The sequence below is a fragment of the Phyllobates terribilis genome, unplaced genomic scaffold, assembly GCF_046119375.1.
Source record: "Phyllobates terribilis strain yellow unplaced genomic scaffold, ASM4611937v1 Scaffold_5__5_contigs__length_657084704, whole genome shotgun sequence".
Taxonomy (NCBI): domain Eukaryota; kingdom Metazoa; phylum Chordata; class Amphibia; order Anura; family Dendrobatidae; genus Phyllobates; species Phyllobates terribilis.
The window spans coordinates 35562117-35574464 of NW_027362765.1; the positions used below are offsets into that span (position 1 = coordinate 35562117).

The following is a 12348-nucleotide window of genomic DNA, read 5'->3' on the forward strand; positions in this document are numbered from 1 at the left end:
TGTTCCTAATAAAATCTTCAACTCAATGCACAAAATAAGCAAGTCCTCACTCAGGTTCATCATATGTTAACGGAGATATAGGGGGCTTCCACGTTACTGGTGGTACAAAGGCTCTGGAAAAATGAAATGGCTCCTCACCCCCTAAAAGAAATTCAGCAAATTCTGCGCTCCCAAATCCAAATGCCCCCCCTCCGTTCTGAGACCCAGTGTGCCTAAACCACATGTTTGCCATTTCTGTAGCGATGAGAGCTCGCCTAATTTACTGGTGCATGTCTTCAGAAGCACAAGCTGGGCATAATGTGCTAGGCACTACAACCTGCTGGTCACTACAATGTACTGGTCACTAAAATGTCAGTTTGCAATTTTCACTCAGCAGCATCCACTGCTGCTTGTTTCTGGAAAACACCCATAGAGTCAAAATCGTCACTACACCTATAGATATATTTCCAAAGGTGTATAATTTACAAAATGGGGTCGCTTGAGGAGGAATGCTGCTCTTCTAGCACTTAGGGGCTCTGTATATGGAGTCTGCAAACTATTCCAGGAAAGTCTGTACTCCAGGAAGCAAATCGCATTCTGTCCTTTTTACCCATTTCTTCATGTGAAAATGTAAAATCTCGGGCTAAAACTATTTTTTGTGGTAAAAATGTAATTATTTTTTCTTCACTGCCCAATGGTATAAAATTCTGTGACCCACCTGTGATGTTAATATGATCACTGCACCCCTACATGAATTTTTAAGAGGTGTAGTTTGTAAAATGGGGTCACTTCTGCTGTTCTGGTACCTTAGGGGCTCTGCCAATGTGACATGGCATTACCTAACCAGTCCAGCAAAATCTGAACTCCAATGTGGTGCTTTTTCACTTCACTGAGCTTTGCACTGTGCCTCAAAAGTAGTTTCCCCCCCCACATACAGGGTATCTGTTTTTGCACAACAAGTATTGGGGTCTATTTTCTCCTGTTACCCTTGTGAAAATAAAAAAAAATTGGTCTAAAGTAAAATTTTTGTGAAAAAAGTTAAATGATAATTTTTTCCTTCCACATTTCATTAATTCCTGTGAAGCACCTGAACAGTTAATAAACTTCTTGAATGTGGTTTTAAGCAATTTGAGGGATGCAGCTTTTAGAAAGGTGTCACTTTTGGGTATTTTCTGTAATATAGACCCCTCAAAGTTACTTCAAATGTGATGTGGTCCCTAAAAAAATGGTTCTGTAAATTTTGTTGGGATAAAAAGAGAAATCACTGGTCAACTTTTAACCCTTCTAACTTCCTAACAAAAAAAAATATGTTTAAAAAATTGTGCTGATGTAAAGTAGACATGTGGGAAATAATATTTATTAACTATTTTGTGTGACATATCTCATTTATTTAAGGGCATAAAAATTAAAACTTTGAAAATGTCCAAATTTTGACCAAACTTCCGTTTTTTTCACAAATAAACGCAAGTCATATCAAACAAATTTTACCACCATCATGAAGTAAGTGTCATGAAGAATTATTACCTCCTAAAGTGATACTGGTCAGAATTGTAAAATTTAGCCTGGTCATGAAGGTGAAAACATGCTCGGGGATGAAGGGGATAAGTATGGATGAAATTCTGATTCTGTTATAGGCAATAACATATGCTGGGTATTTAGAATACAGAATATGGTCATCAAATATCTCCACACCTGAAGGAAAGAATTAACAAATTTGTGTTGCTTGTGCCAGATTCTAACCCTTATCCACATAGCTGAACAGAAATCTAGGTTCATCTAGGTGTCTTTTTACTGTTCAGTGATCCAATTTTTGTGCACTAGAACTGGTTGTCTTTTGTCACAACTCATTTATGCCTCGAACGCAAAGTTGTGGGTTATTTCCTCAAAGGTTCCAGTCATGAATGGTGGCTATAATAAATAGGTAATTGAGGTACACCCAAAAAAACACAATATTCTTTGAAGGAATGAAGAGTGTTGCTATGTTTATTAAGAATACTGGTCACCAAGGACTAAGCGAAAAAGACTGAAGTGCCAGCTTACAACAGCTGTGCATCATTTTAAGGTGTTTTACGACACAGAAAACTGGCAAAAACATATCGATTAATCTGGGCCATAGTGTCCCAAGAGAATGTCAGCCTAATAATTCTAATTAATGGGGAGAAGTTTTATCCAAAAAGAAAGTTCTGCTAAACCCATTTCTCCTAAAAGAAGTGCTCTAATGGCAAGGGATTAAACAGGCAAGTATTGTTTGATTCATTATTTTATCACATTCTCCACCCACTTTTTTAACAATTTGAAAATCCTCTATAATAAAAAAATATATATATATGTTCTAATCCAGTCTCTGGGCTTGTTCATACGTAAAGAAAAAAAAAACACCAAAGAAAAAACTAATTGAACATATACCCTGTAAGGAGTAAAGAGTAATAGTACAGATAAATAAGTTCAGATACTTAGTTAAGACTATTTTGATCAAAAAATCATAAAAGCCATACCACCACAACAAGGTGTACACAAACGGGACGGTCCTATACTGTTTCTAGTATTAAAACCTTACATTGTGTCAGCTGAACTCAATGTCAATAAAGGCAAAGCAGGACAGGGGGCCCAACTGTTCAGACACCCATCCATGGGGTGGACGTGGTTCATATGTTTTTTTTTGGTGTGGAAACAGTAACCGCAAAATTCTAAAACCTCATTCACATGTGATATTTTTTGCATTGCTGTTTTCTTCCAGCGCTTTTACTGCTGTTTTTTCTCTATTGAGATCAAAATGGCTTAGCACAAAAAAATGTCAAATGCACCAAATTTTTGCTGCAAATTTCTGGACATGGCCTGGATTTTTTCTGCAAAAAAAATGCTACATTACTGCATTTCACATGTACACATAAAAATCGATAATACATTTGTTCTGTGTGCATAGAATATCATTGTTCTTGGCAGCACATGTCCTTTTTAAACAGGATGACTTGCTGCCAAGAATGATGATCTTTAAGGCACTTTAAAAAAAATTGCACTATATGAACAAGCGTTTAGCATGTTTGCCATGTGATTGGCACCTGTTTACACTGACTAATAATCGGTAATGACGACTTTCGTTATAGATAACCGGTCATAGTAAATGTTATTTTCCTTCCTTCCTCCTCTCTTCCTCTTTGCTTCTTCGAACATGTCCATTCTGCACTAAAGGGCATCTAACTCTTAAAGGGGTTGTCCGGTCCAAAATGATGTCTGCAGTCTCTGTGACTGCAGACTTATGAATCCCCCCAGCGCGCACACTGTGCGCTGTGGGGATTCACTGTCTTCTGACCAGGGTCCGGAGTTATACATACTCCCGGCCAGGGCCCGTCTTGTGGGTGTGGCCTCGCTCCATACACTAGTATTGAGAGCGGCTGCGCCCCGACTAGTGATGTGGCCGGCCAGTGGGCGTGGCCGACTACAGGGCGCGACCTCGCTCCATACAACTGTATGGAAACGAGGTCGCGCCAACTGGCCGGGAGTATGCATAACTCATACATACCCTCACGTTCCAGGTCAGAAATCACCGAATCCTCGCTGCGCACAGTGTGTGCGCCGGGGGGATTCATAAGTTTACAGTCACACAGAGTGACTGCAAACTTATCACTTTGGACCGAACAACCCCTTAAAAGATTGTACAGTGGGTACGGAAAGTATTCAGACCCCTTTAAATTTTTCACTCTTTGTTTCATTGCAGCCATTTGGTAAATTCTAAAGTTAATTTTTTTTTTCTTATTAATGTACACTCTGCACCCCATCTTGACTGAAAAAAAACAGAAATGTAGAAATTTTTGCAAATTTATTAAAGAAAAACTGAAATATCACAGTCATAAGTATTCAGACCCTTTGCTCAGTATTGAGTAGAAGCACCTTTTTGAGCTAGTACATCCATGAGTCTTCCTGGGAACGATGCAACAAGTTTTTCATTTGGGGATTGTAACGGGTCTGGGAGGCGGAACCTCTGAGCTACTATACAAGGGGGCGGTCCTTGTAAGGGAGCGGGTGGCGACCAGGGAAGACGGGCAGGCGGTCACAGCAGGTGACCGGGACAGTCTCTGAGTGAACGGGCTGGAGGTCACGGCAAGTGACCGGGGCAGTCTCTGGATGAACGGGCAGGAGGTCACGGCAAGTGACCGGGGCAGTCTCTGGATGAACGGGCAGGAGGTCACGGCAAGTGACCGGGGCAGTCTCTGGATGAACGGGCAGGAGGTCACGGCAAGTGACCGGGGCAGTCTCTGGGTAAAGGGTAGGTACGACCTGTGATGGCAGAGCCTCCAGGTAGGCTAGCAGGCAGATGGTAGATGTGTGCTCCCAGGTGAGCAAGCGAGAGTCTCTGGAATGGCAGGTGGTCACAGCACGTGACGGCGGAGCCTCCAGGTAGGCTAGCAGGCAGGTAACAGGTGTGTGCTCCCAGGTGAGCGGGCAGGAGTCTCTGGAATGGCAGGTGGTCACAGCACGTGACGGCGGAGCCTCCAGGTAGGCTAGCAGGCAGGTAGCAGGTGTGCGCTCCCAGGTGAGCGGGCAGGAGTCTCTGGAATGGCAGGTGGTCACAGCACGTGACGGCGGAGCCTCCAGGTAGGCTAGAAGGCAGGTAGCAGATGTGCGCTCCCAGGTGAGCGGGCAAGCTGGTCCATAGACAGACTGACAGGAGTTGGAGGGCAGACCGTCGGACCTCAGGCTAGCAGGCAGGTAGCAGAAGAGCGCTCCCAGGTGAGCGGGCAAGCTGGTCCTTAGACAGACTGACAGGAGTCGGTAGGCAGACCGTCGGACCTCAGGCTAGCAGGCAGGTAAGCGGAATATCAGGCAGGAATCAGACAGTAAACTGGCAGGAATCTGGCAGGTAACTGGCAACGGGACCTGAGGGCTGAAGCAGAGTAGTGAACAGTGCAACAACATTGCTCGGGCACCTCCATTTTGGAGGAGGTGCCTTATATATGGTGAAGTCCTCCGGCCATTGGCCGGGGACTCCTTAGGACGGCGCGCGCGGCCCCTTTAAGAGGGAGGGAGCGCGCGCACGCGCGCCCTAAGCACAGTGGCCGGGAAGGAGCGCGCGCTGCCAGCAGAGCGGGAGGAGGACGCCGGGCTCGGAGCAGAGGGGTAAGGGGAACAGCGTCCCTGCCTAGCAGAGGGCAGGGACGCCGGCGCTACAGGGATCTTCTGCCATTCTTCCTTGCAGATCCTCTCCAGTTCCGTCAGGTTGGATGGTGAACGTTGGTGCACAGCCATTTTCAGGTCTCTACAGAGATGCTCAATTGGATTTCAGTCAGGGCTCTGACTGGACCAGTCAAGAATGGTCCCAGAGTTGTTCTGAAGCCACTCCTTTGTTATTGTAGCTGTGTGTTAGGGTCATTGTCTTGTTGGAAGGTGAACCATTGGCCAAGTCTGAGGTCCAGACAGGGCTGTGGAGTCGGAGTCGTGGAGTCGGAGTTAGTTTTGGTTGGAGTCGGAGTCGGTAGAAATGTACCGACTACGACTCCAGCTTTAAAAAAAATATTACTATTTCATAATTGAACTTTCATATGAATTTTATAAATGTTACTCAAATATATATGTTCTATCAAACTATGAACAACAGTGATAAGCAGTTCTGCTGGAGATAGAGACATTTCTAAGCCAAGATCAGTGCATATTCAGGCAAAGATAAAAATGCTCCTACCAGAGCTTCTAATCTAAAGAGATATTTACAGCGCTTTCATCCAGAAGTACTGAAAGCAGTGGATGAGAAAGACTGCATCCAAACCAATGAACCAGTGCCAAGCTCTTCCAGCCAAACAAAGGAGCAGAGAACTTTGCAGCCATCAGTTGCAAGATATTTTGTCAGTGACAAAGTTACTGTGACAATGACAGTAGATACATTTAAAAATCAGATCATAGAGCTTGTTGTAAAGGATAGTGTGCCTATTTCATTATTTTCACGACTAGCTTTTATGTGTCTGAATGGGGAAATGGCCCGCAAGCTTGGTGTTTCTCTGGAGAGAGAGAGTATTAGAAAATTAGTAATCGAAGAAGTTTTTAAACAAAAGGAAGAACTTAAAAAAACTCTCAAGGGACTCTTTCTGTTTCTTAAAATGGATGCCTGCACACGTCACAGAGTGAACTATTTTGCCATCAATGTCCGATTTGTTTGTGACAAAAATGAAATAGTTACCAAGACATTGGCAGTAAAAGACACCAAAGCTCATCACACCAGTGAGTTTCTCCAGGTCTTGGTGGAAAAGGTTGTGCAAGACTATGAACTTAAAAAAGAGCAAGTTCTTTCTGTCGTAACTGACAATGCTTCAAATATGATAAGTACTATTAAGCTAATGAATGAGAGTAATGATGGTGACCAGCAGCTAGAAGAACATTCTGGGTCCACAGACACAGAAATGTTTGAAATAGAGGAACACAGTTTTGTAACTGAGGAGCAAACTGAAGTTGCTTCAGATGAACAGCAACATGATAGTTTAGATGATCTTGTTGAAACTGTGTCAATACGTTCTTTCATTCATCACATGCGCTGTGTTTTGCATACGCTACAGCTGGCTATAAGAGACAGTCTGCAAGAAGGACATGCTGCTGCACTGATTGGCAAGGTGAGAAAATTGGCTACTGTTGCCAGAACCCCTAAAGTTGACTCAATTTTGAAGAGACGTGCTGGAAAAGGGGCAATTATTGATCAAGCCACACGATGGGGCAGTACTTACTTAATGATTCAGCGCTTGGTTGAACTGAAAACCTTTCTTGCAGACATGGCTAACCCTCAACTGACGCTAAATGAAAGTCAGTGGAATCAGGAGACTGAGCTGGAAAAATTGCTAGAGCACCCATTTACAGTGACTAAAAATTTACAAGCAGAGGACTTAACTCCAGGTATTTTCTTAAAGGAGTAGAAGAACCTGATGTTTTGCCTGTCCAAAAGAGGAGGGTTAATTGCAAGTGGCATTGCTACATCAATGAAACGGAGAGAGGAGCTACTATTACAAAATAACATTCTTTTGGCAGCTGTTTATGTAGACCCTATGCATCGGATTCTTCTAGATGATCAACAGCTAACTAAAGGAAAAGAAGCTCTGTTTGAAATAGCAGTAAGGATGAAAGGGTTGCAGAACAGTCAGGAGGAACAAGAAGAATTTGGTCGTCCTGCCACATCTTCACCCTCATCATCAACTGATGAAGAATTTAATTTCGAAAAATATTTGGATCACAAGGACCGTGCAAAGCGTTCCCTCATAGAAGAAGAGTCATCCCCATAAAAGAACACAGCCAGTACATTTCAGCAGAATTTTTCATGTGCACTAAAAGAAATTGAGAAATTTGACCGTTCATCAAAAATAACAGTGCAACAAGCGATTCCTCTGTATCCTGACATTGTCAGAGATGTTGCCCGAGTGGTTACTGCTTTGCCACCAACCCAAGTTAGTGTAGAGAGGTTGTTCTCTGCTCTCAAAATAATTAGATCAGATTTGAGGGCATCCATGAAGGAGGATCTGACAGAGGCAATACTTTTTCTGAGGACAAATTTATAGATTTCTTCTTATTAACTGCATAACAGTGTTTATTGCATATTTACTTACAAGAGTTTATAAAAGTTATTTGCTATATTCTAATTGTATTCTAATAAATATAGTTTTTACTCTAAGTGGTCTGATTACTTATATGATGGTGAGAAACTGAATAAGCACGATGTTAATATTTTACAACAGTAAATTTATTGTTACGAATTGGCCATTTATGAAGGAGTCGGAGCCGGAGTCGGAGTCGCAACTGTGGCTTACCGACTCCACAGCCCTGGGTCCAGAGCACTCTGGAAGAGGTTTTCATCCAGGATATCTCTGTACTTGGCCGCATTCATGTTTCCTTCAATTGCAACCAGTCGTCCTATCCTTGCAACTGAAAAACACCCCCATAGCATGATGCTGCCACCACTATGTTTCACTGTTGGGATTGTATTGGGCAGGTGATTAGCAGTGCCTGTTTTTTTCCACACATACCGCTTAGAATTATCACCAAAAAGTTCTATCTTCATCTCATCAGACCAGAGAATCTTATTTCTCATAGTCTGGGAGTCCTTCATGTGTTTTTGAGCAAACTCTATGCGGGCTTTCATATGTCTTGCTCTGAGGAGAGGCTTCCGTCAGGCCACTCTGCCATAAAGGCTCGACTGGTGGAGGGCTGCAGTGATAGTTGACTATGTGGAACTTTCTCCCATCTCCCTACTGCATCTCTGAAGTGCAGCCAGTGATCTTGGGGTTCTTAATTACCTCTCTCACCAAGGCTCTTCTCCCACGATTGCTCAGTTTGGCTGGACGGCCAGGTCTAGGAAGACTTCTGGTGGTCCCAAGCTTCTTCCATTTAAGGATTATGGAGGCAACTGTGCTCTTAGGAACCTTGAGTAATGCAGAAATTCTTTTGTAACCTTGGTCAGATCTGTGCCTTGCCACAATTCTGTCTGAGCTCCTTGGGCTGTTCCTTTGAGCTTATGATTCTCATTTGGTCTGACATGCACTGTGAGCTGTGAGGTCTTATATAGACAGGTGTGTGCCTTTCCAAATCAAGTCCTATCAGTTTAATTAAACACAGCTGGACTCCAATGAAGGAGTAGAGCCATCTCAAGGAGGATCACAAGGAAATGGACAGCATGTGACTTAAATATGAGTGTCTGAGCAAAGGATCTGAATACTTATGACCATGTGATATGTCAGTTTTTCTTTTTTAATAAATTTGAAAAAAAATCTATATTTGTTTTTTTCAGTCAAGATGGGGTGCAGAGTGTACTTAAATGAGAAAAAAAAAACTTTTTAGAATTTACCAAATGGCTGCAATGAAACAAAGAGTGAAAAATTTAAAAGGGTCTGAATACTTTCCATACCCACTGTATGAGACAGACACGACATTTAGCACTGACTAAACCATGTGGTTTCTCTTTTCTTGGGAAATCTTCTTCATGGCTGCACCTCAATTCAAACCAGTGACCTTTCGCTTGGGAATCAACTGAATACGACACTGCGCTATTAGGGAATGTGAGAACAGGTTGTCTTTTATAGTATACAGGAAGAAAAAGATTTATCCACCACCAGGAGCAAAACATTTACAATGTAGTGACATGACAAGAATCTGCATAACTAATATGCTAAATAGCTGCAAGTCAAATTTATGTATGAGATAGTCAAGATGATTGTCTATAAAATGATGGTAGTGTCACCTTTGAAGCAGTAGTGTATGATGAGATATGGAGTCTGAAAGCCAAAGTTCAAAACATTGTTACATTTGACAATGAGCATTTCATAAGAAATAGTGGTGACAGGATCACTGAACCATGAACTTATGAAGTTGCCAGTTTCCCTAGTAGTAAAAAAAACTGCTAGAGACTAGCCTGGTGGCCTAACATCATGATCCACTAGTCCTTGTTCTGAGGTCTGCGGGTTTGATGGCTTCCATCTGAGGCTTCTGTTTGAATCCTTAGAAAATGAGACCCACCAGTGCCACTTGCTAGAGCCATTCATTACTGTGAGACAAACTGAGTTCAAATTGTCTGTTTATGTTTTTTTATGAGGGTGTCTGTTCACAGGGGCACAAAAATCCCTGGATGGAAGCCATCTAACCCACTGCTCAATGCATTGTGTATTTAGCCTAGTAAAGTTAGTGAATAATTTAATTGTGATACATGAGTTGCAATTTATATGGACATTTTATATAAAAATGTAAAAAAAACAATTTTTAAGTTTCATTTATTAAAATATTATTTATTTTATTCTTGGCAGATGATTGCAGCAGAACATCAGAGGGACAACTGACATCTTCAATATTGAAATTAGATGCCCTTGGTGTCAATCAAAATACATTCAAAGAGCATGTCATGATCCCAGATATAACCTCCGTCCTTCACACCAAAGATATATCATCTCAGCCTTTTAAACAAATTCCATCATCTGATTCATTACGGACTGTTAAAGAACCAAGTTTTAAAAATCAAACAGCTCACACAAGGGATAAGCAATTTTCATGTTCAGAGTGTAAGAAATATTTTAACAAGAAATCAGATCTTGTTAGACATCAGAGAAGTCATACAGGGGACAAGCCATTTTCATGTTTAGATTGTGGAAAATGTTTTTACCAAAAATCAGATCTTGTTAGACATCAGAGAAGTCACACAGGAGAGAAACCATTTTCATGTTCAGAATGTGGGAAATATTTTAAACAGAAATCACATCTTGCTATACATAAAAGAACTCACACAGGGGAGAAACCATATTCATGTTCTGAATGTGGGAAATGTTTTGCAGATAAATCAAATCTTGTTGCACATCAGAGAAGTCACACAGGGGAGAAGCCATTTCTATGTTTAGAATGTGGGAAATGTTTTAATCAGAAATCAGTTCTTCTTATACATCAGAGAAGACATACAGAGGAGAAGCCATTTTCATGTTCAGAGTGTAGAAAATATTTTAAGCAGAAATCAATTCTTGTTAAACACATGAGAACTCACACAGGGGAGAAGCCATTTTCATGTAGAGAATGTGGGAAATCTTTTACAAATAATTCAAATCTTGCTACACATCAGAGAACTCACACAGGGGAGAAGCCATTTTCATGTACAACATGTGGGAAATGCTTTATTCAGAAGTCAAATCTTGTGATACATCAGAAAAGTCACACAGGGGAGAAGCCGTATTCATGTTCAGAATGTGGGAAATGTTATAGGGCTAAAATAGATCTCATTATGCATCAGAGAAGTCACACAAGGTAGTCATTTTTATGTCCAGGAACATGTTTTACTCTGGCAATTTGTCTAGTTCACACCCCACAATTCCTCAACAACTATTCTTATCCCCTTGGTGACATCCTCTGTACATGTACAAAACATGTGCACACTAGGTCTATTGAGCAGGCTGAGATGCTGGGCATACTTCAAGCCTGAATATATTATATATATATATATATATATATATATATATATATATATATATATATATATATACAGTACAGACCAAAAGTTTGGACACACCTTCTCATTTAAAGATTTTTCGGTATTTTCATGACTTTGAAAATTGTACATTCACATTGAAAGCATGAAATCTATGAATTAACACATGTGGAATTATATGCTTAACAAAAAAGTGTGAAACAGCTGAAAATATGTCTTTTATTCTAGGTTCTTCAAAGTAGCCACCTTTTGCTTTGATAACTGCTTTGCACACTCTTGGCATTCTCTTGATGAGCTTCAAGAGGTAGTCATCGGAAATGGTCTTCCAACAATCTTGAAGGAGTTCCCAGAGATGCTTAGCACTTGTTGGCCCTTTTGCCTTCACTCTGCGGTCCAGCTCACCCCCAACCATCTCGATTGGGTTCAGGTCTGGTGACTGGAGGCCAGGTCATCTGGTGTAGCACCCCATCACTCTCCTTCTTGGTCAAATAGCCCTTACACAGCCTGGAGGTGTGTTTGGGGTCATTGTCCTGTTGAAAAGTAAATGATGGTCCAACTAAACGCAAACCGGATGGAATAGCATGCCGCTGCAAGATGCTATGGTAGCCATGCTGATTCAGTATGCCTTCAATTTTGAATAAATCCCCAACAGTGTCACCAGCAAAGCACCCCCACACCATCACACCTCTTCCTCCATGCTTCACGGTGGGAACCAGGCATGTAGAGTCCATCCGTTCACCTTTTCTGCGTCGCACAAAGACACGGTGGTTGGAACCAAAGATCTCAAATTTGGACTCATCAGACCAAAGCACAGATTTCCACTGGCCTAATGTCCATTCCTTGTGTTCTTTAGCCCAAACAAGTCTCTTCTGCTTGTTGCCTGTCCTTAGTGGTTTCCTAGCAGCTATTTTACCATGAAGGCCAGCTGCACAAAGTCTCCTCTTAACAGTTGTTGAAGAGATGTGTCTGCTGCTAGAACTCTGTGTGGCATTGACCTGGTCTCTAATCTGAGCTGCTGTTAACCTGCGATTTCTGAGGCTGGTGACTGGGATAAACTTATCCTCAGAAGCAGAGGTGACTCTTGGTCTTCCTTTCCTGGGGCGGTCCTCATGTGAGCCAGTTTCTTTGTAGCGCTTGATGGTTTTTGCAACTGCACTTGGGGACACTTTCAAAGTTTTCCCGATTTTTCGCACTGACTGACCTTCATTTCTTAAAGTAATGATGGCCACTCGTTTTTCTTTACTTAGAATTTGTATTATGGCAAGAAAAAAGCAGCTAACAGTCTATTCAGTAGGACTATCAGCTGTGTATCCACCAGACTTTTGCACAACACAACTGATGGTCCCAACCCCATTTATAAGGCAAGAAATCCCACTTATTAAACCTGACAGGGCACACCTGTGAAGTGAAAACCATTTCCGGTGACTACCTCTTGAAGCTCATCA

At 41.8% G+C, this 12348-nt stretch overlaps 1 protein-coding gene across 1 annotated transcript in view; it reads left to right on the forward strand.

Annotated features, from left to right (window-relative positions):
* Positions 1–10930, forward strand: part of LOC141271414 (uncharacterized) — a 69814-nt gene extending 58884 nt beyond the window's left edge. The window contains exon 15 of the mRNA XM_073681496.1: positions 9741–10930. Coding sequence (XP_073537597.1) covers positions 9741–10726 — 986 coding nt within the window. The 3' untranslated portion in view covers positions 10727–10930. The remainder of the gene's footprint in view (positions 1–9740) is intronic.
* Positions 10931–12348: the final 1418 nt, after the last annotated feature.